Source organism: Zonotrichia leucophrys, chromosome 3 (assembly GCF_028769735.1).
Source record: "Zonotrichia leucophrys gambelii isolate GWCS_2022_RI chromosome 3, RI_Zleu_2.0, whole genome shotgun sequence".
NCBI classification, from domain to species: domain Eukaryota; kingdom Metazoa; phylum Chordata; class Aves; order Passeriformes; family Passerellidae; genus Zonotrichia; species Zonotrichia leucophrys.
In genome coordinates, this window is record NC_088172.1 from 67,001,360 (window position 1) to 67,028,802 (window position 27,443).

The window sequence follows — 27,443 nt, forward strand, 5'->3', positions numbered from 1 at the left end:
CCTCCTGTTGACGTAATTGGCAAAATATTTTTAAAAGTCTTACTCTTGAAAAGTCTCTTATGATATGCCTAAGTACTCCCCATTAATTTAACCATATTCATCAGTTCTGATACACATGTTTTTCCCTAATATCTCCCTATTACCATACCAATGAGTTTTGCCTTGTTTTTGTACATTTTAATTCTCTGTCAGCTATTTCTCAGTTGTCTACATATAAAGAGAAAAGTAAAATAGAATTGCTGTCATATCATTTAATTCTTTGTGCCAACCTTTGCTTTTGGAATAGCAAGTAAGGGCTGCCCTGGCCCAGAGAGAAGGTGTGTTCAGGGGCTGGCTGCCCTATGCATTTCTCCAGGGCTTCTTGGGGAGCTGCAGGGCTGTGGCAGTTTTGGTGGGTAACAACACTCAGAGGATGGTCAGCAGTGGGCAGGTTTATAGCTTTGTCCTGAGAATTTAACCCATAGCAGCAGCTGCTTTTGTCAGCAATGCTTTTTCAAGGACTTGGGAGAGGGTGATGTATGGTCTCCTCAGATGCTGCCTAGAGGCTGCTTAGCTCTTTTTTCCAGTTGTAAGAGATGGTACTCCAGCCCTCCTTAGATTGTATGACCTTACTATGTCACCAATGCTTTGTGAAATGTTGCAGAAAAAGTCCTGAACTAAATAATTTTGTTACTTGGGCTAGGATTTTTAGTTTTTTTTTTAGTTCACACAGGCATAGAATAATAATTGCAGTTATAGGAAAAGAAATGTACTACAAATATGCCATGCTGAACCAGTATTGCAGAGTCTGGTAGCTGTACCTGTGCCACCATCCCTGTGTGGGATTCCATCAGCCACCTTGCTTCTGAGGAAGAAATGATCAGGAGATAGTTGGTACTTTATGTGGTGTCTCTGATACCCTCCTAACTGCAGAAACCTCCCTCTTAAAAACATCCCATATGTGCCAAAATAATTGAAAAATGCATAAAACTCAGTATCTGGTAAACTGTGTGTGTCTAGGTGCCTGGCATTTCTTTTGAAGAAATCAGCAACAGCAGAGCCATTTTGTCTTGTTAACAGCCGAAATTCCTTCTGCAGCTTGTGTGATAGTGGTGACTCTGCACACCAAAAGAAGCAATCCGCTGCTCCTGCTAATCCTTTCAGCCTCTCCTGAGTAATTCCGGGGCTACACAGCTTGAGTTCATCAATGTTAACATGAAATCAAACATTTTTCAGAGAGTATTAAAAACGTTGTTTATAATAAAAGTCCCGTAATTCCCTTCTTAGTCTGTTTTGAATGTGCTAGCAGATGGAAAGCTCTCCATGCAGGCTGTGCTGGGAGAACACCATCTGCTTCGCTGGGCCACCATCTCTGTGCCTCTCTTGCCAATCTGGTTCTGAAGTGTGGTCTGAAAACACTTAGCTTTTTGTCTCCCTTTTGTGGATCCTATTCCAACTGTTGTGTTTGGGTCTCTTCCTCCTGCATCTCTGTGATTCTGTTTATCCTCCTGCATCTACAGATCACAGCTCTCTGTGCTCTTGGTGTCGTATGTCCTTAGCAGTGATGACAGCCTTGACTCTCCAGTAGTTTTCAGGATATCCTGTCCTAGGACACATAATAGTCCTGGTAAAGCAAAGCATTTTAAGACTTTTCAAGCTAATATAGGCTCTATAAAGTTGAAAATTATTGCATTCCTACTTTGGGTATTTGGTTCTCTAACCTGGAAATGTGATGGAGGTAGAGAGTGTTGCCAGCAAAATCTGAAGTACAAATGCAAACAATTAGGTGTTTTATTTCTAAAATGTCAAACTATAAATTGAACTGGCATTATATTACCCTGCTGCTGGCACAAGAAAACATCATAATGGATACCTGCTTAGAACAATTCCCTGTCTTAGAGTTATCATGCTGTGTCCTAAGAAGATCTTTACTGATATACTACTTTACTCACCACATCTACCAAATAGGGCATGAACATTAGTTTCCTTTTCCAAGACCATAATTAAACAGCATAAATATTAAAATGTATCAGCAAACTGAGTCACCCAGTTACACCCATAGCATTGTATGTTTTCATTTCTCTGCTCTAGAGCAGGGCAGGGCAGCAGTAAAATTGCAGCAAACTGCTGAGATTCAGTTTCTGGCAAATGACCTTGCAGGGATGCATATTCATTAATTTTCCAGGATTATGATCTATATCCCTGCTCCTTCTGTGTTGATTGGGCTCACCTAATTACATCAGCGGTCACCCGATTCCTGGTGTTATCACAGGTTGATCTGACCTAAACCCTGTTCTTGAAACAGGTAAGTAAAATGAGCAGAAAAGAGCAGCAACTTGAAAAAGACAAGCTGGCAGAGATCCTTCAGCTTCTGTCTCTTTTCAGGAGTGTAGTTTCAGAATGTTTAAGGAAAAGGCAAAGCTCAAGGAATAGTTCTGTGGGTTTTCTTCCCCTCTTTAAATGGTCTTGTATCTACATGGTCTTCCAGTATCTCCAGCCTCCTTCCTAGGATGCCAGCCTAGCTTCCCTCAGTACCACCAGGTGCCTAGGCAGTGCTCTCTAGTGTAGCAGGGTGGCCTAGATTGCACCCTAAAGGCTTGGAGACCTCCATCATGTGTTCTTGTTTCTTTGCCCCAGGAGTGAGGAGGGCTGCACGGGGTCTGCTGGACAGGCTGCATCCTCAGGAAAGCCTATACTTACTTTCTCAGGTGCAGTGTTCAATAAACATGTGCCAGTGGTTAGATTGGAAAATTCTCATTTTATTCAAGGGAAAAAGCAAGCCTGCACCTTCAGAAGTAGTAAGGGAAGTTGTAATTTTGATGTGAATTCAAAGTGTACTGCTTTATTTTCCATGGTGTAGATAGGCTCCCTGCAAGGTTTCTTCCTTTTTGTGAAAAGTCTGGAAAACAATTCAGTTCTTCTGCTGCTATTCAGCCAGTCCTGGTCCTTTTCCTGCTCACCTATGCTGGGGCAGAATGACAACATCCTCGACAAGATTTTCTCTACCTAGAATGGACCCAGCCTGTAAGAAGCACATGCCACAGAATGTGGTGTTTAGTTCTGAAAATTATTGCTCTTGTTCTCATCTGTCTATATTTAGAGTATAAATTCTTGAAAATTAGTTTTCTAGCTAAAGTCAGGAAGAACTATTTAAAATTGATTCAATCTGTGTGGTGGATTTATAAATTGATTTGGGATTTTGAATAGAGTAGGGTTTAGAGGGAAGATAGTTAAATGCATGTATGTATTCCTAGATTACTAGCTATGCAAAATTCATTTTGTGCTGCTTAAAGTTAAAAAGTAAGTCTTGGAAACATTGGTTTTATCTTTTTCAGTCGGAAAAAAACCATGATTGTTCTGTGTCCAGAAAAAAAAAAAGCAATCGTGTGCGAATTTTTTGTCACTCAGGGTCACCAATTGTGATGGAGTTCACAGGGGTCCCAGGATGACAGAAGAGACAAGAATGTTGACTCCATGTTTCAGAAGGCTTGATTTATTATTTTATGATATATATATTATATTAAAACTATACTAAAAGAATAGAAGAAAGGATTTCATCAGAAGGCTAGCAAGGAAAGGGGAGAATGGAATGATAAAAAATTCTGTGACTGACCAGACAGTCCAAGACAGCTGGACTGTGATTGGCCATTAATTAGAAACAACTACATGAGATCAATCACAGAGCACCTGTTACATTCACAGCAGCAGATAATTATTGTTTACATTTTGTTTCTGAGGCCTCTCAGCTTCTCAGGAGAAAATCCTAGCAAAGGGATTTTTCAGAAAATATCATGGCTACACAACTGAAATTGCTAATATGTTCATAAATAGTGCATATCTGGTGGAGTGTTTATTGTACGAGGGCCTGTCTTCATTTACAGTTTCATGAACAAACTAGCTGGCAGAGGGGAGGGGTCTGTAACGCAGGCATTGCTTTTCCTTTTGTATTTAGCCACGAGACTGTGCATTTCCTTCTAAGCTCCATAAGTTGTGCTGGGGCTCTGCCAGTGGATGGCAATTCCATTCCACACGCGCTGTGCTCTCATCTGCGCCTCGCCACGAGCGGGGCCTCTGCTGGCCATGGTGTGACCCACACGGACAGTGGTTCTTCCCACTTCCCAAGCAGGAAATCCTCTTTTTGGCTGCATCTTTTGGTTGCAAGGCCACAATGCCGTTCATGACCTCCAGACTGAATTTTTGTTTTATAATTTGACTCTGAGTCAGTGAAGAAAAAACACGGGGTAATTGGTTCATGCCATGATGTGCAGTAGGGAAGTCACTTGAAGCTCTCTAGACAGATGATTTTTAAATGCCTTTTCAGTGTGTATTAAATAGTAATTCAGTATGTATTTAACTCAATTCCTTCATTGATTGTTTTACTTTTGACTAAGAGGTCAGAGTCCTTGAAGCAAATATTGGTTTAAGCTATTCCTTTCATCATGTAAGAAACAATAAGGAATGGTCAGGCCTAAAATTGTCAAATTGTAACTTGTTCTCAAATTTCCTTCTGCTTTGGATTGCAGTTGATTTGATTATGTATCAAAATAAAATTTAAAGATATTACATGCTGTCTGCTAGTTCACACTTTTTCCATTTTGACCAGCTAAAAAGATCTTATTATAGCTTCTGGCTGCATGTTGGGTGTTTTGGTGTGATACATACTGCAGCATTTTATAACATCTTGGTTACCTGTTACACAGTCCACTCTTGCTTTGTAGCCTCTCACCCCTGAACTACTTCATACAGATTGAAAATATTTCTAGCAACAGTGTAAGGTCAGCTGGTTACTACTGGGGCTGTGCTGGGTTTGCTGAACTACCTGAATCCCACAGTGAGAAGAAATTGCACAAAACAAGTGATGTCAGATCTCCGATTCCCTGTTACACACTGTAGCTAGTCCTGCCATGAACAAGGTTGTGGAGTCCTGAGGAGCCTGGAGCTCTGCCAGATATGTAATAGGTGCTGTCTGGACTTTGACCATCTGCAGATTTTCTTTTTACAAGTTATTAGGTCATATATAATGCCTGACCCAGCCATGTTCTGTAATAACTGTTTCTAGCAGTAGAAACTTTTATCTTTCTTTTATGGGAAGATACTACTCTCTTTAAGTTGCATTGAGGAGAAAAGGGGATAGTGAGCAAACTGAAGCAGTTTCTCCAGTGTCAGATTCTGCCTCCTGATTTGCAGAGAGGATTGCTGTTGCCACCCTCATTAGGTCATAAGTGTTTCCCATCTGCTGGTATTTGGGCAATTTATTTTCATTTCTGATGATTCTGTGGGGGTCATCACAAATTCCTTTCTCCTTCTCCTCATCCAGTGGATCTGCAATGCTGCCGCTGCCAATTGAATTCACTGCTCCATTTTTTAATCTGACAAAATATGCAAACTGCTGTACTCTTCATTAACTGACTGTACTAAAGGAACACGTCTGGGTTGGGGTACAAATGACAAATATGAAGTTAGCATATTGTATACCACATGTTGATGGATGTTAATGAGCTCCCTGTTTTCCTAGCCTTGTCACCTCTGATTCATCCATTAAATGACAAGACTCCAAAAAGTAAAATAAATCCAGAGTCCCAGCAATTTGTTTTCTGCCATCAGAGAGGATTAATCTCTATCCATCTTTGGAAGAAAATCAACTCAAATTAAATTTTGTATTTGTCTTATAAGGGATGAAATTACAGCAAGTGGTGGTATTTGCAGGACAAGGAGGGGCAAATCCTCCTGCCTGGAGCTGATGTCTGGGAATAGAGCTTGTACGTATGCTTTGCCTTAGCCCAAAACTCAGTGTTTTCTGAGCTCAGGCACACAGCTGGTCAAAGTATTGTTTTTCTCTCTTTAGTTTGGTTTTGTCTGTGAGTCTGTTTGAATACAAGCTGCGTTATTAGCAGCTCATATTTGACACTATTTGTGACTAATATATTATTTAGGATGAAGATGAGAGTAAATGATCATGCATTCCCTATATAAATTAGAATTCAAGTGTATTAGATTATTTCATTAGTTTAGGACTTTTAATTACTGTCAGATAATGATGTCTTAACCCTATGAATAAAACCCTAAGTAATATGCAAAAGAAGTTATATTTATTTTATATCACTCTGATAGATACTTGGCATAATGTAGAACATAGCCCAAAGTAACAATTCTTCTTCAGTGGTGGGAATTCAATTTCACATAATTTTTCAAGGTCACACTAACTCTTTCACTTGGGATTTAAAAAAAATAAATGAGGGTGAGCTCATAAAATCATATTGAATTCATATATATACAAGTTTTATACAGATGTTGGATGACTAGATGAAGTAATTGTAGTATATTAGAGATGCTATCATTCTTTATTAGTATTCATAATCAAAATGGGGAGTATCTTGAAAATGTTGTGTTCAAATTCAAAATTCAGCCTTTATGGTGTGCCTGTTTTGGATTTGAATCTCTTGATGCATAGTATCCACATATCTCCTTACTTTGTTGCATGTCTGCAACTAATCAATAACTTAAAATTTGGCTCTTGCATTTTTTATACTTCCTCTTTGACAGAAACTTTTGAGAAACACATTATGCAGTCTCTCATACTCCTCAGAAAGGCTTTTCCACTAGATTTCTGAATAATAAGGGAAGATATTAAAATTAAGACACGTTTTTCAAAGACAAATTCTCTCTTAAAATTGTGAACCGTTGCTGTTGAGCAGTTTCTGCATTCAGAGTGGGGTGTGCTCGTGTGCCCATGTACATGAGTGTCCCAAAAAAAGACACAGGTGTTTTCAAAGGCACAGATGGCAGCAAAGCTGTTCAGTCTTTCTTGGCCCAACCTAGGACCAAATGTTCTGTCACAGCTGTGGGAATCGATAACGTAGCAGGAAAACTGATCAAATGTTATAAATGAGTCAGTTTTTATTTCTAAGACTCAAATAGAAAAGAGAAATGTCTTTGTGAGTAGTGGAACTTCATCTATTTGAATTGGCTTTTTACTTTCCTTCTAGTGATTTGGAGGAGGTACAGGTTGGTGCAAACTGTAGTTCCATCCACTTTTAGGTATCCTTTTGCTGATGGGGTGGGTCAAGGGAGGTTTCACTTAAAGGGTAATGGTTCTATTAATTATAATGTTCTGCCCTGTGTTATTTTAATGGAGAGAAATTTCACATGGGAGTGCGAATTTGCTCAGCTGTAGGGGATGTCATCTTTACTGTCCTTTCTTGAAGAATAACCACGGCTAATGTATGTAAAGTGCTTTGATTAGGGAAGGGGCTAAACTTGGAAGGTGCTAAAAAGCACTCTTTGATGGATGTGGCAAGTGAGTTTTATGAAGGCACTTAGAGAACAACTTCCCCAAACATCACACATCTCATTGCCTTTGTGTGCAAATTATTTTTTTCATTAAAATTGAGGTGCGAGGGGGATTAAGTGCAATTCAGGATCACTTCCTAAATCTGCAAGCAGGGAAGCACAGAAATCTGAGAGATCTGGTAATAGGGGACTGAGTCCTAACCCTGTTTTGATCATCTGATCAGCTCTGTAATTGTATAGCTGTCTTTTCAGATGATGTGCGTATAATTCTGCTGTGTCATCTGCATCGTGGTTCAGGGAATTAGAAATAGATTACAGTATTACAGGACTCAGTCCAGCAAAGATTTATGTGGAACATTTTGCTCTCTTTCATTATGGGGTCATCTATGTCATTTTGTAGGAACAAAATTTACATTTGTTTTCCTTACTAGGAGACTATTGCAGGAACAATAGTGAAGAGTATCATAAGAAAGATACTTAGTAACTGATCCTCAAGTTTTGTTTCCAAGGCAAACAGGCTTAAGTACTATATTCTGAAATGAAGTTTTATATTCTGACATTTTCTTTTAATGTGTTTGTACTCCTCAGTCTTTTTAAAATTAGTTTAAATTTTTTTTTTAATGAAAAGTAAAATCAGTAGTTTCATTCTGGAGCAGAAATCAGTAACCCAAAATTTTAATAATCTAGAAGTTATCCACATATCCCATCCAGTTAATTATTCTCTGCAACCCTTTCTAATCTTCACTGTTCTTCTGCCCCTCTCTGAGATGCCTGGAGAAAAACAAAAAGCTGTGCTTTCTCAGGGGCTAACAGGAAATCTGCTCTTCTCAATTCACTTTCTCTAGCAGAAAGTGAAATTTGCTGCTGGGTAGCTCCTGAAAGCTGTGGCATTGAGAAGAAATCAGTCTGACCTCCTGAGTGAGTGCTAATACTTGTTGGGTTTAGCAATCTAGTAAAATGAAATTAATATTTGAAGGTGCCTGTATTGCTTATAATTATGTCACTGACAAGAAGTACATAAATCACATGGGAAATCCTTGGGCTATTTTCTTTCTGTGATCTGTTTTGATTGTTTTGGGTTTTTTTCCATGAAAATGCTTCAAACTGTAAGGAAGCCTCAACCTGTGCCTAGAGACTTGCTGTTTGCATTGGCTGCCAGGAGGACTCTCTAGCTTCTGAGCACAAGCATAAGTTACCCTGTATGCCATACCTTTTCTGACCTTGCAAATTTATGCCCTGTTTTCTGAGCTGGGAATATGCCTTCCCCCATGGTTGTCTACAGACTAAGTCCAGTGATTAGCATATGTCAAACTTCTGTGACTTAGAGAGGGAAGAATGCTTCAAATGGAAATTGTCATTCCATAGGAGGAAATTTCCAATGGAGGCAGAAGACACTGTCCTTGGTACAGAATTAAAGCATTGCTTTAACTGAAAGTGTCATTAAGCTTGAGAACAATGAAAACCTGAAGCAGAAGTGACATTATTTTCACTCACTTTCTGTCTGCAAAAGACCTTTGGGGATTGCAGGGGAAAAAGGAATATTTGTGCATGGCTTTCCATGCACTGACAATGACAAGGAATTTAGATGTGTTGGTCACTCAGCAACAAAATGAGTAACATTACTGCTCCCTTGCTGGTTTGTTGATTCATGTTCTGTGAACATGAACAATGCCCTCCACTGCACTAGCTGACTTTGATTTCAAGCAGGCTGTTCACAAAGTTATCTACTTAACATAACTCTGCCCAGCTGGCAATGTACTCAGACTGAAGAATATAAAGCTAATTCTTCTTGTGTGTGCTTTTGAGTCATTCGGCCTAATAGATTCCAGTGGTGTTCCAAGCTCTTTATAGAGCCAATTAGTGATAGTGAAAAGTGAAAGCTGCAAAACTTATGAATTTGTCTTTGAAAAATTGTTGACATTATGTGAATGCTTAGCAGTATCGCCCAAGTAGCAAGTGTGACAGCTGTACACTGGTCCAATTAAGTTTTTCAGGCCAGGTGTGCAAAAACAAAGTATCAAAAGCTCATATATTTTAATGAGTAAAACATCTTCTAATCTTGTGTTTACCAGTCCTGTGGGCTGAAATTAAAGGGTTACCTTTCTTTATTCTGGACTCTGTCTGATCCCCTCCTTGTTTAATTTGGACATGTCTATTTTACACATTCAGCTGTTGTCATTGGACCACATGTGGCTGCACATAGTGTCTGTCATATCTATATCACTGGGCAGAAATTCCTGTTAAAGGAAGAGTCCTTAATTCATGGATCCTTGACAACAAAACAGAGACTTCTGTGGGGACAGTAGCAGTAAAGTCTTTGATATGACAGAGAATGAGGACTCCACTCAAATCCAGCTTTCCCTTTGGAAAAACATAGTTATACAAGGGCAAAGGATGATGGTGATTGTTTTGAAAAATTGTCCTTAGATGAAAACAAAGTAGTAACTGGTAAATGTGGGTGTGTGATGTTATCTGTTGTTTAATTATTGCTATCAAAAGACTCATTACAGAGTTAAGTGTGCAGCATCTTACCTAGACCCAGGAAAGAGTGTGGAACTGATAATGTGGACAGAAGTAAGACAGGGTTTCTCCAAGGGGAATTTTAAACAAAAGGCTAATCAAACTCAACTTTAAAGTTGTGTTGCCATTCCATCTCATTCTCTAGGTATGAGAGATATTATTTATCACTTAGAGTATTTTGTCTTGCTTTTTCTGATCTTTTTCAAACCTAAATCCTTCTGAGCATTGAATCTTTAGTGCCTGGATTGTTAAGAAAGTCCCACAGGAGCTGTGATGAGCCGAATGCTGTGATGACATGAGTCGGGCATGGCAGCTCCAGAGTGACTTTGCATCTACTCAAACACCTTGGTGGAAGTCACGTGTAGGTATCTTGTTATATGAAGAGATTATATGCTAAAAACACAAGAAAATAACAGTCCTGCAAAATCTAATTCTTTCAGGAATTTATGTTTGGTCTTTTTAGCATGTCCTGACAAACCTCTGTTTATCCATAAGCAATGACATAGGAAATCTTAAATACCATGTCTAACGATAGAAGTACTCGTGTATAATGATTTCTTGTGGTAGCTTTAATATTTTTTGTTTGGTTTTTTCTTTTTTTTTGTCTCATGGAGAGATTAGGAAACTAAAAATATTATTTTAGAGCTCCATGTTTACTCAAAATTGTTATAGACTGAAATGTAAGGGTACTTACTACCACTTTTCTCTTATGCAAGCTTATTGCATCTGCAACAAATTTTGGAAAATGGTTTATAATGAAGCTGAATTGTCAGTTCCTTGCACAAACCTTTTTAAATATAAAATGTATCTATTGAAAAAAAAATATTTTTAAGTGGCAGCACATAAAGACATAATGATTTTTGAGAGTTGAGGGATTTTTCAGCCACCTAAACTTTTCACTGAAAAAGGAAAGTCTTCAATTGAAGCTATAACAAACTTCCAATGATAAATTAAAAATACAGTGATGATTATGCTGGTTATTGAGCATTAGGTGTGCTTGAAAGCTGAGTAGAGCTTGCACTCAAGCATGCTTTCATTCTCTTAGACTTCCCTGAATTATATTCAGTTGGCTATTAACTTAGGTTAAAGAGAGATTTTCTTTAATTTGGGATCTAGTAAAACTCAGATCAATGAATAAGACAAAAAAGCATTTGAAAGCATAATCAACCACTATTCTAGTGAGTGAAAAAAAGAGATAAGCTCATGCTGTTAAATATAACATGTTATTATTAGATATACAGTGAAACCAGCTATATGAAAATTGTTGAACCATGCAGTTATTAAATAATCTGTAACTGTTTTCCCATATTTGAAATAATTAAAGGTTCTGATTTCTTTATCTGCGCTTTTCTGCATTAGTGGTAATCTTTGATTAGTTGTTTCTGTGTGTTATGAAATGTTGTAGTTTCTCAAATTAGGTTGCAGTAATTATTGATTTTTGCACTGTTATTTGTGCATTACTCAAGCACATAATATATGCTTAATGCTGATGCAGAAAACGTGTCCTCTCTGAAGAGCTGACTGCAAAAAGGCCATGATCCTGGGAACACTGAATGATGCAGGTTGCTTTTGGCAGATGAGTAATTCCTTCCTGACCAAAGTTCTACTTGTTTATATTTCACTCCGTTGAATTAAGTGAAAAAATACCAATGTGTCTTGCTATGAGTCCTAAATGAGAAGTAAAAAGGCTAAATATTTGCATTATCTTATGTGTACTCTCTTTTCTGTCCACTTAATTTAATCCAAGATTTAAATCTGCATGTGTTTTGGGGGGAGGGGAAGTGGTGGTGTTTGGTGTTGGTTGGTTTGGTTTGAGGTTTTCTATTGTTTGTTTGTTTGTTTGGCTTTTTCTGGATGCACTTCTGGATGCACTACTGGATGTGGAGATTGAGAGGGATTTGGTTTGGAGGTTTAATTGTTCAAATTTTTCATCAATTAGTGCATTACTTTTACCCCAGTAATTCGCAATATTGAATCCTGCAAATCTGTGTAATGGTAAGAAATCTTAGGGAATTTTGTGGTGATATTTCAGGAGAAAAAATAGGAGTGCAGTTAAGCCCTCCCCATGGGCAGCTGCTCTGGAAGGGCACAGATTTGCCCTTCTGCTCCTCCATGCTCCCAGGATCTCCTTTTGCTCAGGTACTGAAACTCATCCTGATCCTCAGGGGTCAGTTCAGAGGAGCTAAACCAGCAGAAAACGTGTGTACATAGACTGTCTCTGTTCCTTGGACCAACACATTGTAAGCTCCCCAGTAAAAGGCAAGAGAATGTGTTAAGGGAAAGGAAGAGGGAAGGTGACTGAGCATGGGAGACCCTTTATCAGTAGCATTGGGTCATTTTAGTGTCAAACTGTGCCACTGGAATGATGACAAACTGTAATGATCACAACTAAAGCAGCGAATGCCCATCGGTGTAGCAGATGGTGTTCTGTGATGAGGCATGGAGATCTAAGGGGATAATCCAGTATTTAAAATGAACTTGGTTCTGCTCATAACTACATCACAGACTTACTGAGAGGCCTTGAGCAAGCAGCTTCTCTCCTCATTGTGTGTTTCTCCAATTACAGAGACAATAGTATTGCCTTCTTATCGACAGCTCCTATTCAGGTGCTTAGCTGTCCTCTGCTAGAGAACATTATGAAAGTAAAACTATAAAGTGCAGAGCTCTAAATATGGAAAATCAGTAAAATATGCTAATTTTCTGTGCTTCAGTATTGCTTGGAACTACAGGCTTAAAAAAAAAAAAAAAAAGAGCTTTTTCTTTTAATTAAAATTAAAGCTTCATTACTCCTGAGTACATAAGAGCTCAATATGAAAATATCATTGCTATTCAGAACTACCATAATCTATTGCAAGTCATCTGTGAATCATCTCTAATTAACAAGGTGCTCTATTACAGGGCTTTCTGAATAATGGCAGGCTATTCTTTGCAACCCTCTAAGCTAAAGCCTATTAGCTTTTCATTATCTAAATTACTTATAATATTCTGAAAAAAAAATGTTTGTGGGGTTTGCCTGATGAAAAACTCCAAAAAGCAAAGTTGCCACTGGAAAATCAGGGCATGAAATTTGTCTCCCAAGTCTCCAAGAAGGACATGCAGGTTCCCTTACATCCAAGTTCCCAAAGTTGATGTGAAGTTTTTGTGGAATCTTGATGTACAAGCCCTAGACCCACTGTTTATTTTCAGATGTATCATCAGAAGGTGGGCTTTGGTCACTGAAGGCTTAAGGCAGCTGCATACCCACTGTGACCCATTTGGTAGCTGTCAGATGTACCTATATATGTTGTTCTTGTGTTTTCCAAACTATGTTTGCCCAATCCTCATGCTATTGTTCACAGACATTCTCAGAGTTTCTGAAACTTTACAGGAAATTTTGCAAATGTCTGTTTTGACTGCCATCTCATGCATATTTTTAAGAAATAACATCTTAACCAACTCTGACTCAGAGTGTTCTACTAAGCCACTGGCTTTGAAACTTCCAAGTTTTGAGAGTGATTTAATAATTGTACATTTATCTGAGAAATATTAGATGGTATTATTTATACTGTAATTGCTTAGCTTCATTCTATTTCAAATAAAAATCCCCAGGAAGTATCCAAACAAAACTCAAATCAGGGTTAGGGGAAAATTCAGATTATGCATTAGTGGTTGAGCGGGGGAGTTTTCTCACAGCTATGTTGGAGTTGTCACCAAAACAAGCACTGCTATGTTCCAAGCTAATAGTATGCTGAAAAGATCTGGTTATTTATCAAGGGAAGAGAATGGAATCATAGAATGGTTTGGGTTGGAAGGCACATTAAAAGTCATTTAGTTCCAGCCCTCTGCCACCTCTAGAGGTGCCACCCACTAGATCAGGTGCCCAGGGACCCATCCAACCTGGCATTGGACACTTGTAGGGATGAGGGAACCACAACTCTGGGCAAGCTCTTCCTGTGTCCCATCACCGTCTGAGTACAGAATTTCCTCCTAACATCTAACTAAACAGTCCCTCTTTTAATTTAAAAGTGGTTTGCTTTCTCCTATCACTATCTGCTTATGTAAAAAGTCACTCTATATCTATTTTTATCAGCCCTCTTTAGGTACTGGAAGGCTGATGTAAGGTGCCCCCAGAGCCTTCTCTTGTCCAGGCTGAACAGCCCTAGCTCTCTCAGCCTTTGGAGGAGAGGTGCTTCAGACCTCTGATCCACTTAGTGGCCCTCTTCTGGACTTAGTCCAAGAAGTCCATTTGTTTCTGATGCTGGAGGATCCAGAGAGAGGATCAGAGAGCCTTCTGTCTTATTCCATTGAGTACACAACAAGTTTAGAAGTCCCAGTTAGCCAGTCTTCCTTGGTGGTATACTCTAGGTTTCCTGATTATTTTACAGGGCAACAGTGAGCTACAATTTTGAAACAGCAGTGGCAAAATTGAAGAAAATCCTAAGGTATTTCTTGTGTTGAAGAGTTACTAATTATTGCTTCTATTGAGGCTCCAATAAAAGCTCTTCATGACATCTACAAAGAAAAACGTAGACATCATGAAGTCTAGGACAGGACTGTGTATTGGGACACAAGCAAGGAGAGATGGTGGAGTGAGGGGAGGTTAAAATTTCACTCTCATTTAGTACAGCCAGTCAAAACTGTGGGAAGATATGATTACCCTTTGAAAAAGAATCTGCCTGCAAAGGTGCTAGTATAAGAGCTAAGTATTTTAGCTGTGGGTGCATCTAAGGTAGGCACTAGAGTGAATAGGAAGATGGTTTTCTAGACAGCCTCCTGAAGAGACCACCAAGTACTGAAAACTTAAATAACTGTATGATGATTGTGTGATGTTATTAAAACAGCTTCATAGGAGTTTGAGAATGTTGTGTGTTGAGTGGCTGCCTGTGGTTCCACCCGTGTTGCATTTGATAGGGATTCTCAAATTCACTGAGCAACGAGCATCAGACACATCCAAGCTGTACAGCTCGGGTCATGCTCTTTGCATTCACACAGGTGTCTCAGACCTGCAGCACCCAGCCTGAACTCAGGTTCTGCATATGTGCTGGCATCAATACTGCATACCTACAGAAATTTGTAAGAGGTGCATACTTGTGTGTGCAGTTAAACGGTTCTGGGAGAACATGTTGTTAGCCACAGGAGACTAAATCAGAGAAGTGCCAGAAAATACTATTCAGAAAATCAATTGAAGTGGAGCCAGTAAACACCACTGGAGCTTGCAGTCTTAGTTCTAGGAGTCTCACTACACTCCCAGTGGGCTTCAGCACTAAAGGGGAGCCCAGTCAGTTCTAGTAGGGTTCTTGGCTTTAAACAGCCCTCTGAATTTCTGCGGTGCAGCTATGGGTTACTCTCTCACCCATTTTGGGATCCTTTTCCTTTTAAAGAATCCAAGAACCTTTAATTGATTCAACTTGTTGGAAAGCACATTATCTCAAAGCATAATTCCAACTTTTGCATGTTTTTAGCCAATTCACCTTGGCTAGCTTTATAATAATAATAATAAAAATACTTCAGGACATTTTAAAATGTCCTTCCTATACCAGAGCTGTTATTTTAACTTTCACTGTGATTGAAAGGATAGTTTGACATGGCCTGCTCGGTGATTCCAGCTGTGCCAGGCCAGGCAGCTGCAGATGCCAGCTCTGTGTCAGGGAAGCCAGCAGGCAGTGTTGGCATTAGCCATCCCTGCCAACGGAGGAGGCAGAGCCGCCGCACAAGCGCACACATTCCTGTTCCCTGTGCTGGAAAAAATATTGAGTAGGCACAGATATTTGTTTAGTGATTCAGATCACTGAACTGAACTGGTTTAAAATTAGCATTCTGGGCTGGTATTTGGACCAGTTCTCCAGTCTGGTTCCTTCTGTGGCTGAGGGAATACTTGTGCCAATAGAGAGGAAGTAGGAAATGATGGCCTGGAGATGGCAGAGTGAGGCCACAAGCGAGGGCTTATGCCACGACTAATGATATTCCTTTAATGAGCCAAGATACTTTTTTCTAAAATACAACAAACCTCTACACAGCCTCCAAACCCATGTTTATCTCTTGAGAAGCAGGTGGCTTTAGCTCCACTCCTCCTTCCCATGCAGAACCTGTTTCAATTCCTATTTCCCAGCATCTCTTACAGCTGCACCCATCATGCAACAGGTTAGCTGGGCCAGGGCTGTTGTATTTCCTTTTTCAGTGAAATCATAGAATCATTTAGGTTTGGAAAAGACCTCTAAGATCATTGAGCCTAATCATTAACCTCCTACTGCCAAGTCCAGAATTAAACCATGTCTTAAGTGCCACACTTACACATCTTCTAAATACTTTAAGGGATGGTGACTCAACCACATCTCTTGGCAACTTATTCCTGTGCTTGACAACAATTTTTTTTGTGGAAATTTTTCCTAACAGCCAATCTGAATCTCCCCTGGCAGAGCGTGAGGCCATTTCCTATTGTCCTATTGCTAGTTGCCTGGGAGAAGAGACCATACAACCTCCTTTCTTCAGGTACTTGTGGAGAGCAGTGAGGTCTCCCCTGAAGCTCCTTTTCTCCAGGCTGAACATCCCCAGCTCTCTCAGCCAATCCTCCTAACTTGTTCTCCTAACCCTTTTCCAGCTCTGCTGCCCTTCTTTGGACTCACTGCAGCACCTCAATGTCCTTCCTGCCCAAAACCTGACCACAGGGTTTGAGGTGCAGCCTCACCAGGGCTGAGTACAAAGCACTGCCCTCATCCTGCTGGTCACCCTATTCTTGATACAAGCCAGGATGCCCTTGCCCTTCCTGCCCACCTGGGCACAGCTGGCTCATGTCCACCTGGCTGCCCACCAGCACCCCCAGGTCCTTTTCCACCAGGCAGCTTTCCAACCACTTGTCCCAAAGCCTTTAGCTGTGCAACAGGTCAACACTCCCCCCTGACTTGGTGTCATTTGATGCACGCAATCCCCTCACCCAGATCATGAATAAAGATATTACACAGGATTAGCCCCAATACTGAGCCACCGGAGATATCACTGGTGACACAGCTGGATGTTTCAACTCTCATGTTTCCCCTGTAACACTATGACTCCAGAAGCCAATAGATTTTAAAGCTTTGTGTGTTGAAAGACACACACAGTAATGCTTCAAAATTCAATCATGCTGCTAAAAGAATTTCTTTCCATCTATTACCATTGTAAGTGTTACTACATAACAGGTACAGCCCCTTGAATTACTCTTTCTGATTTGTTCTGTCTCGTATTTCTTCTTGCATGTTTTTGGGTCTTCTGAAGTCCATGTCTCTGGACTTCAGAAGATTTAGGCACAAAATAGTGCCTAAAAATCAAGTATCGGGAAGTAATCCTCTTTTGAAGCTCAAGTTTCGCTTTTTATTTTTTTTGAAATTGTTATTTTTATTATTTAAACTTTCTCGAGTTAAGAGGAGTGAATCATACATTTGAAGAGAAGATATGGGGAGTAAGAAGTAAGAACAGATGAGGAGAGGACTCTGGAATCAAGGGAGCAACTAAATATGTAAATATTAAGAACATAAAAAAATAACAGTGGAAAAAAAAAAATAAAACATTTTTCAGTCCCCAAGGCATACAATAGCAGGGTTCTGCTGTGCCTTTTTGAAATGCTCCTTGATGTCCTTGCTTGAAGTTCCTAAGCAGCCCAGCTAGACCAAGATGCCCTTGAAAAGCTTTTAGGAAGCTGTACAAATTCTCTTTTTTCTGTTAGGATGGGAGGAAGAACCTTATTACAAGTTTGTGTAGTAGTTACATTATTTGTTCCTCCTATCTGACATATACATCTGTTTTCTCTTTTGGGAGTTGAAGCAAAAGAACAATCTCAGTCTCCTAATTGGTAGCTGTTCTGCCCTACATCACAGTAAGGTTTCAAGTGTTTCAGGTGTTAAAGGAAGCATCAGAAATATGAAATCAGATCCCAGTATCATATTAAGGCAAAGGTGTCCCATTCCAGTGGATGTATATCATGTGAATCATACAGTATACACTGCAAACTTTATGTATTTGGTATGACTGCCTTGTGACACTAACAGAAGTTTATGGTTCAAAGGAAAGTGGTTCTTACAGGATTTTTGACTGGTTAAAGAAAAAATATTGGAGTCAAACATCAGCATTGCTAGTGAAATTACGAATTCAATATTTTTGTTGTATGTCTAAAGATGTTTCATTTTCTTTGAAGAAGGTCAGTGTATTTAGGCAGACAATATCACTTGGGAAGTGTTTTATATCATCTTGGCCACAACTGTATGTCTTCCCTGTATATTGAAGCATATGAATAAAGTATTTGAACCTTTATCAAGTAACATGGCTTACTTTAAGATATAATTAATTGCACACTTTAATCTCTAGTTGATGAAAAACAGATAAAACTGCCATTTTTGTGTTGTGCATGTGGAGAGTTAGATTCTTGCTTTGTTTGTGTTCTGCATAGTGTTGCTTATTTCTCTGTATATCTCAAAGTTCTTTCAGGATTTGAAAAGATATATGAAATTCACAGCAAGATGTCAAAGGATCAAATTGACTTAATATGATGAGCGGCCTTTTTTATTTTTTTTTTTGTCCATTAGGTTAATCAAGAATTTGGATGTTGAATATTCCACATGTGCTCTTTATAACAAATTTTGCACACTTGTTAGATGGGTAGGAAGACATATACAAGATGTTGCAATTTCTTGCAGATATTTGATGACGCATCAGCAAGGCAGACTCCCTTCCAGTGTGGGCAGGCTCAGTTATGCAGGAAGAACCTCATGCACTTCCTGGTGACTTTGGTGACAGAAGTGACACTACACTTAAGAGATAGGTCATACTTTATGTATCTGAAATGAAATAAGGAAAAAGTTATCTAACATACTAAATAAATCCAAATAGTAGTGCAGTCTTATGACAACAATCAGTCCTAAACTGAGACATTTTATGGTGTCTTTCTTTCCTTTACTTGTCAGCAGTAATATAGGACCTTGGGCTATATTGTTCTCAGTGAATTAAGAAATCATTATGTGTCTTGGTGAACAGCAATGGAACCTAAGTAACTTTTTGAGGGGTAAAATAATACTGTATTTTTTCCAGTTTCACACTTCCTGTGTTGCTGTATTAGACACAGAATTTAGACTTTTTTTTTTTCCTGACAGTTTCTTCAGCTTCTGTTTCAAAAACTGACAGGGATAGATGTGCCTGTAATCTGGAGTTAAGTACTGTCACTGCATTAATTTAAAGCGATTCTTCAAAATTTTTCTAAAAAGCCATAGAAGACCAACAAGAAGGAAATTAATGCTGAAGATTTCAAGAGTGATTAATGATTTTTTAATTTACAAATCTCATTTTTGTTGTGTCTAGAGTGCTGTAGGTATTCATACAACCTTAAACCCAATTTCCAGTGTGTTAGGTTTGTAATATATTTTGAAAATATTCTATGTGTCATTTGTCCTGCTAGGTATAATGCCTACCCAGGTAAATTTGCATGTCCCATTGGTTTATTCTTTGACATTACTCACAGTTAATCTCTTTCTGTAAATAAATCTAGCAAATGTGTGACAGCCTTCAACTAAAATTTCAGCTGTGAAACCCATAATATCAATCATTGTGTTTTCTCTGAAAGAGCTGTCATGCAGTGGCTGAATATTCCAGCCCCATTTTATGGGAGGAGATTTGAAGCAGAGTTTTTTTCTCTGAGTTGCAGTTCAGGTGCAAACCTTTATGATCCTGAGTTTACATACCAACTTGTCAGAGTGCAGTCTGTCTCCTTCCTAGCTGAAAATACCAGGAGGTATTTTCTTCACTGGGGACAGGAGATGCCAGTTGGGAAGAATAAGAGGAAAACGGTGCAACCCCTGTAGGATAAAGGATCCAGGATGTGGCTGGATTTTGTACAAGCCCTGGAGCTAGGCATAGCTAGAGAGTTTAAGGTACAAGTAGTTTCAGATATAAAAGAATGGCATTAATTCAGGTCACTCAGTTCAAGTAAATATGATGCTTTTATATATCTTGTTAACCTTTGCACCTTACATGTGTGATTTTATGAAATAATTAAAGGGAAAAAATGTACCTAAAATTGGTACTTTGCTGAATAAAATTTGCAAGCCCCATTATACACTTTTCTGTTTCTCAGAGTTTCAATGGCAAACAGTGGTCTGGTTTTTCTGCTCACTTTAGTGTCAGCTTGCTCTGCCAATGATTATTAGAAGAAGAAATGGGTGCTCCAGTAAATGTTCCATGCACTATTTGTCCTGTTAGGTGTAGGATATCTTTCAGAACCTGTTAAGGGAAAATTGCCTATTGGCAGATTTTTAACAAATGCCTGTCTTTTTAATATTGTTCACAGCTAGTCTGAATAAACAGTAAACATATGCTGTGCATAATGAAGTTCTTCCATCCAATTTTCTATTGTATAACGTTGGCTCAAAGTGATATTCATAAATATTCATGCGATAAGACCGTTCATACTTCAGTTATTATCCTTCCTTCCAGAAAACTTCCAGTCCTTTATAGGAGAAAAGTGTGACTGTCTGATTGTCCAAAGAAAAGAAAGCAGAATTGTATCTTCAGCAATCTCCTTCATGTTGGAGTAGAAGCTTGTGTAACATGAAGGAAATTAGATTTTTGGGTTCTTTGTCTTACATTTCTATCTAAGCCACCAAAATCCAGCAAGACCAGTATATATATATATATATATCAGCCAAGAAAGTAAAATGCTCAGGGACACTGCTAAAAAGCAAAAAAAAAGAGAATTGAGGCTGATCCTCTTCCATGCAGATTGCTAGATGTTGCAATCTCCATCCTAAAAGCAGCCCACAGCTGAGTGACGTGTGTGTGGCCAGTGAAGCTGCCGCACGTTCCCCTGAGTCTGAGAGCAGCAAAGCACATATGGGGGCAGTCAATACAGCAGCTGTGACACCTGCCAATCCGATGCTCCAGCACTAACACAAGATGCTTTTGTGACAGTTAAAATGTCTGTCCTCTGGTGAAAACTCAATCAAATATTGTTTTCTTATTTCTGGAGCTATTGTTTCTGAAGCACTCGTGGGTCTCCCTGCACCAATAAGAACAAGCCACATGTTCTCATAGTGTAGCTCATTTGGTACTCTGAAAGTAACACTATAACCATGTGACTGGTGGGTGCTTAGGAAGGATTGAGGAAGGTCTTTGGGCAACTGAACCAAGGAGACCTCAATGGTAGAAAGCTCTCTCAGGGGAGATTTAGCTTGCACATTAGGAAAAGATTTGTCACCCAGAGGGTGTTTGGGCACTGGAACAGCTCCCCTGGGAAAGGGTCCCAGCACCAGCCTGACAGAGTACAATAAGTGTTTGGACAATGTTCTCAGGCACAGGGTGGAATTCTTGGGGCTGTCATATGCGAGGCCAGGGATTGGATTCAATAAACTTTGTGGGTCCCTTCCAACTCAAGATATATGATTGCTCTGTTCCAGAATGACACAGGGATGGTTCACCATCTTAGTGCAACTGTGTAATTTTTTTTTTATTTTATTTTAATCTTACTGTTGATGTAGTCTATTTAAAATTCTTCAGGACTTTTTTCTCCATCTAAGCTACTTGCATCTCTGCAAAACACTGATTTCAAATCTTTCAAGAACTTATTTTGATGCCCATTTTTAGGAATGTTTAAAAATGTGTTGAATGGAATCCACTAAGTGGAATATCACCATATCAAGGAGAACAGGTCTTTTTAGAGTCACTTTTCTGGGGCTGATGCACTTCCATTTACATTAGTTTCTCTTCATACAATTGCCAGTGTTGGATGATGCTTTTAGCAGCAAGGGAATAACATAGATGTGTGTATAGGAGATACTCTGCTTTTGCCTTGAGTTTACAAGTGCAAGATTAAAAAGGCATTGTAGGGCTATTATGTTTCTATTGGGATTAGAGAAAACTGTCCAGGGAGCCTGTGTCCTGCCAGTTTGTCAGACCCAGTCAGACAAGGTGACTTCACTTTCTCCTTCCTTCTGAGCAGTGATTTTAATTTGCAAGATGCCTGAAGGGGCCTGCACCTCCACTGGAATAATGCATATAACAGAAAAGGATCAAAATTACTGAAGCTTGTGATACACAGCCAGGAGGCGAGAGAAAGGGGAAAAAGCACTTTCTTTCCCTTGTATCCCCATCCAGCCAACATGGCTGATCACTTGTCAGTGCTGGTTTGGTGAGAGATGTTAAGTCACTGCCTGCATTCTGCAGTGCTGGCAGGGCAATGTGCCTTTTTGAGAGAGAAAACTCCAGTGATGTAAGTGTGTGCTAAACAGGACAAGGTACTTAGCTGTGTACAGCAGCTGGAAAGGCTGAGACCCACATTGATGCAATGAGAACAAAGCCCAAGCACTTCTTTGGGCAAATCCCATCCACATTATTGAAAGAAACATCAGTAAGAAAAATAGCCACCTTACGTATTCACGGAGGAAACAAAAGCCATATGGCAATTTGTCCAGCATTCAAGATGAGCAAACAGCAGTCACTGAAAGAGTCATGCACAATCTGACCACAGGGGGAAAGTGCTGTTCCTTACTCAGCTGATTGGTGTCCCTTGGAAGCATCTGCTTTGTTCCTGAGTTTCTTTGATTAGAGCATAAATGGCGCTGCGTAATTCACCTTTTCTGTAGCAGTGTCTCTTGGGCCTCTGTTGTGGGAGTCTCATTTTCCTTTTCTCTGCATGTTGTGTTCTGATAATCTCATTTGTTCTGTCTGTGGTGTCTCTGCTTCTGATGCTTTCTTATTTCTCTCTGGATTTTTTTTTTCTGTCTTTCTGATGGACTTACTGAAAGGATTGGTAATACTGATTGCATTTGCAAGGAAGATACTATCGATTCATAGTTTTTACTTCTACAGTGATGGCTAAATTTACTCAAGTAGCAGAGTCATTCTGGGTTTGCTCATAAATTGTTATTCACATAAAAAAATAGAAGGCCTGATTTCAACATAGGGCCTGATGTTCTGTGTAATACAGTAATACAAAATTTCTCTTGGTTAATTATATCTTCCAGTTTGTGGTAGATATCTTGGACTTGCATGTTCTATCATTTAGAAATTGATGACTCATCTGGCATTGGCTACTGGCATCCTTCTCACTGGGGTGCTGTTCAGGCTGTTCTGCTGCCCTCTGTTAATTTTCTAAGCCTGGGTCCTTCAGTCTGTTCCTGCTCCTGGTATGGTCCGTCTGTATGAGGAAAGGACCTTTGGCTTTCATTACATATTAATTGGGAATTCTCCATTTATCTTTTAAAAATCAAACCTGGGCTATGTAATATCTAATTTTGGTGATTCCTGTTGGAGAATTTGTCTTGAATCCTTGAATATGAGCTTTTTGGTTTGGGGTTTTTTTTAAGCCTTTTTCCAGCTGAAGTAAACTTTGTTTTGCTATCCACCTCACTGGGAGAGAAGCAGCCATGATATTGTATTTATTTATTTTGTGTTACAGCATATATGAGTCTAGTTTTAAAAAGCCAGTTTTAAAAGCTATATTTCAGAATACAGATGAGTATTACTGGTTTATGCCAATGTGCCATATGTCCCCTCCACCATTTTTGTTGTTTATTGTTGTTTATCGTCCCTTAAAGAGAGACATTTGGAGATTTTCTTCCTCCATCAAGTTCCTCAGCAGTTAAAATTGCTCAAAAAAGATAAATAATTTAAAAACATTAATTTCTAAGTCCAGTTAATATTTCATGTTGTAGAATGATCTGACAGTAGTGTGTTTATAAATGTTATCCGGAATGTTCCAATTTAATCAAGCTTATTTTTGCCTTGCACCTTTTAATTAGAACCACTGTGAAAAGTGGTTATTGTCTGACTTGCATGAAAGTTTCAGAAAATGTTTTTCTGAGAAAAAGTTAAGTTCAATGTCGTCAAGCATGCCACATGGAACAGTAGTAGAATTTACTTTTCACATATCTATCCCTATGCTTTAATTTTACATGCATGTCTATTTTGTTTAATTGTTGCATTTGTATTTTTTATGTAAATTGTGCATCTCAGTTGCTTTTGCTTTTTTGCAAAAGTTGGAATATATTCTGCAATATCTCTGCTGCCCAGTAGAGTGAAGGTGGTTGGTTGTCCTTCTGCATTTAATCCCTAATTACCTGTCTGAAAGCAGAATAAGAAAACAAAAAGAGCATGCCTATTTCCATGCCTGTGTCCTCTCAGGGATGTAAGAGAGTTACTTTCTATCCCTGGGCATGGTGCTCAGTGTTATAGTCTAACCTTTAACATACAAGGCTAGTTTCTGCTCTGATGTGGACAATAACTTGCCAATACATTGTGATGGATTAAAAAAAAAAATTATTTTTGTGGTAAAGAACAAAATTCTGAATGTAATAAGTGTACCTGATAGTTAGGCATTAAGTCATGGCCTGTGTAATTTTACTGGAAGTTTATTACAGTGCAGGCACATTTAATGGTGAATGCAAGTCCCTGTATGTGAAATCACCACTGATGTAATGAAAAGGGAAGGTTGTGATAAATCCACCAGTGCAATAGTAACAGGCACTCATTTACTTCATGTTACTACACACAGCCTGTGTATTCAAAGCTGGCAAGTTATCACCTCCTCTGCATTAATAAAGATGTCAGTGACCAGGGATGTATCTGTGACAGGAAGGGTTCAGGGATCTCACCCTGGACTGATTTGTTTGCTCTTTAAGGCTCAAGTGGCTTACACAGGTGGGAATGTGTGAGGCTGCCAAAAGCCAGCACAAAGCCTGGTCCAGCTCGTGCCAGGACACCTCTTTGCCAGCGAAAAGGCAGCACAGAAGCAGCAGCAGCAGCTGTGTGGTGTGTCAGGACAGGTGAGAGGCAGGTCAAGTAATCAGCTGAGTGCCTGAGGCCTTTGTGACACTGCGGATTTTACTGCAGCAAGGCTGTGAGGAGACACGAAACTTGGCTAGAGAGACTGCATCAGCAAGTAATTTTGGCATTGACCAACTCAATTGCCTTTTAGCCTGTTCATTGTTTCTCAGGTGTATAGGGTTACATATATATACCTGAGGTTTTCTTCTTGGACACTTGCTTTTGCTCCAGGGTCTTAAGTTGGGGAAACAAGGGAACTGTAATGGCAAAAGGCTCCTGAGCTTGACATGGAGCAGCACTGGGGCAGGACAGTGAAAGCAACCCCCAAAGGTGCTTTTGTTGCAAACCAAGAGACTCGGAGAAGCATTCAGAGGGTGTGCTGAGAAGGGATAAGGAAGAAGCAGACTGTCACTGTGAAACAGTCACCTTAGGCTGGGGTAACACTGGGGTCCATGCACAGCAGAGCCAGGCTCTATGAGGTTACAGAGCCCAGCACTAATGGCAGCCTTTCCCATCTAGCCTCCTTTTAAATTAAACTATAAATGCCAAAATATTATTTTTCTTTTTTCTTGTTAGTACTTCTTTGGGTGCATATAGACCATTGTGAGTTTGAGGCAGAAGAATAGGACAGGGAACCTCAAAAAAGCAGATGTTGACTGGGATTGCTAGCCAAGAAAGTTCACAGCCCAGATACACAAGTAAAGCAAAATACACCTCTCTTTTAGAGCAGATGGACTTAAGAGGTGTTGTCATTTACCCTCCAAGTCTTCTCAGGCTGTAGTGATGTCCAAGGTTATGGGAGAAAGGCATGTCTAGCTGCTCCTTGGTAGCCAGAGAAGAAAGGCTGCCATAGGAAAAGAGTGTGTGCAATAGAAAAAGTGTGTGCAATAGGCAGAGAAAGCTCTCTGGTCTCTGGAACACACTGAGATTCATTATTTTTTGAAGAACTGAAAAATGTGATTTTGTTGCGGGGAGGTGGGGGTGCAGCTGTAAGTCTGCATGCTTGCCGTGCAGCTCAAAATTACAGCCCCTAAATAGATGTACATACTCAGCCTCCTAGAAGGGCTGTAGCTCCCTGCTGTAGTACAATAAGAATAGTAATACTTACCATTGAGATTGTGCTTGCTATTTTCAGAGCTGTGCCAGTGTTGGGTATTTCAATGCAAAGCGGGCGGGCGATTGTGAGCAGGATATGGTGAGCTTTTCAATTTCGGGGGCGGAGGGGGGACAGTGCTGTTTTGCATACTCCCCGGAATAAAAGGAGATTCAAACCTTTCTATTCTGGCACTGGGGGCACGACATCTTTCAGCTTTCTTCCAGGAGCGGCTCTCACAGGGGAGCCGATTTCTTCTCGGATCTGACCACCACAGCCCTCAGTAATTATAGCAGCGTCTGAATTCTGAGCTAAAAACAGAAGTGCAGCATGTGCCCGTTCCCCATGTGATTCAGAAAGCAGGAAATTGAAAGAGCCTGACTGAGAGAGGAGAGGGAGCGCAAAGCAACAGACACATGCAGTATTCGTCTGGAACCTGCTCCGCCCGGGACGCAGGAGCTGTCATCCGCCGCCGCCGATTCTGCGTGCAGCCTCCGCCCGGCCCCATTGGGCGCAGCGGCACCGGCGGCGGGCGGGAGCGCCGGGGCCGGACTTGGGCTCGGCGCTCCCAAATGTAAACAGAGCGGAGCGGGAGCTGCGTGCTCCGAGGGGCCGGCTCCGGGCTGCCCCGGCTCCGGCAGGGACCGCGCTGTGTCCGGCTCCATGAGCAGAAGCAGGCACTCCGGAGGCTCTGCTGCCTGTGGATATAAACAGGGGGCAATCGGGATGCGCTAGCTTCCCCCGCCGGCGCCGCAGCTCCTTCGCGCTCCGCGCCGCGGCTGGGACAGGGCGATGGACATGAACATGAAGAAGTTCACGGTGCGCCGCTTCTTCTCCGTCTATCTCCGCAAGAAGTCTCGGTCAAAGAGCTCCAGCCTGAGTAGATTTGAGGTAAAATTCGCCTTAACTTTGTTAAATGTAGCAAATGCTGTTAGTTGCAGGTAGCGGAGGTACAGGAGAACGCCTGCATTTACTGATGTGGTAAGTAGTTAAAGGTGCTCTTTCCCTGGAGGGGGTGATACTCGCACCTAATGTTCTTTGTTTCAGTGTAATTCAGTGCTCTTTCTCGGTAGTATTCAATACATTGCATAATATATTTAGTGTGTTGCCAAGAGTCCTTTTATCAGCCTTGCAGGGGAGGAGGAAGCTGGTTCAGGACATCATGAAGTTGTAGGAAATAATTACAGATCCACTTTAATTAGCACAAATGACACCACGGTTTGAAATAGCCTCATATTTTAGTCTTCCCCTGCACACGTACCATTCGTTCTTAGTGCTAGGTTTCCACATAATTAATCAGTTTGCTAGTGCCTTTCATATATATGTGGTATGTGAGACAGGGATTCTCTTGATTATTTCTCTGTCGGTTCTCATGTTTGCACATATTTTTTGCATTTATCTTCTCTCCCATACATCTCTCCTGGTATCTTTTCATTTACTCTGTTTTAGGAGAAGTTGTTCTTTTGGAGCTGGGGGGGACAATGTCAAACCCTTCAAGATTTAGCAGTGTGGGGAGATGAAGGTAGTTAAACTAGGAGGTATTAGCAAATTGGAATGTGTGAACCCGGATTTCTGCCTGCCTTCCTCAAACCATTGTTCTTCAGCCCTCTATTTGGAGCTGTGAATAGTCGGCAGGATGCGAGATCAATTGAATAGATGTCAGTTATATTTATGTTGTTCACTTTACCATTGCAGATGATCTGCAACCTCTGCATTAATATAGAGGTAGATGGGGCCGGATTCCCTTCTGTCTCACGTTTATTTTGTGCTGGTGTACTTCAATTGACCTCTGAGGAGTTAC

General features: G+C 40.2%; 1 protein-coding gene across 5 annotated transcripts in view; it reads left to right on the plus strand.

Moving 5' to 3' along the window:
- The window catches only part of RPS6KA2 (ribosomal protein S6 kinase A2), a 286,567-nt gene that overhangs the window by 102,074 nt on the left and 157,050 nt on the right, over positions 1-27,443 (plus strand). The window contains exon 1 of one of the 5 annotated variants that reach the window (XM_064708649.1): positions 26,010-26,533. The exons of the other annotated variants lie outside the window; for them this stretch is intronic. Within the exon in view, the coding sequence (XP_064564719.1) occupies positions 26,435-26,533 (99 nt within the window). The 5' untranslated portion in view covers positions 26,010-26,434. Of the gene's footprint in view, positions 1-26,009; positions 26,534-27,443 lie in introns of those variants that run through there. 5 annotated transcript variants of the gene reach the window in all.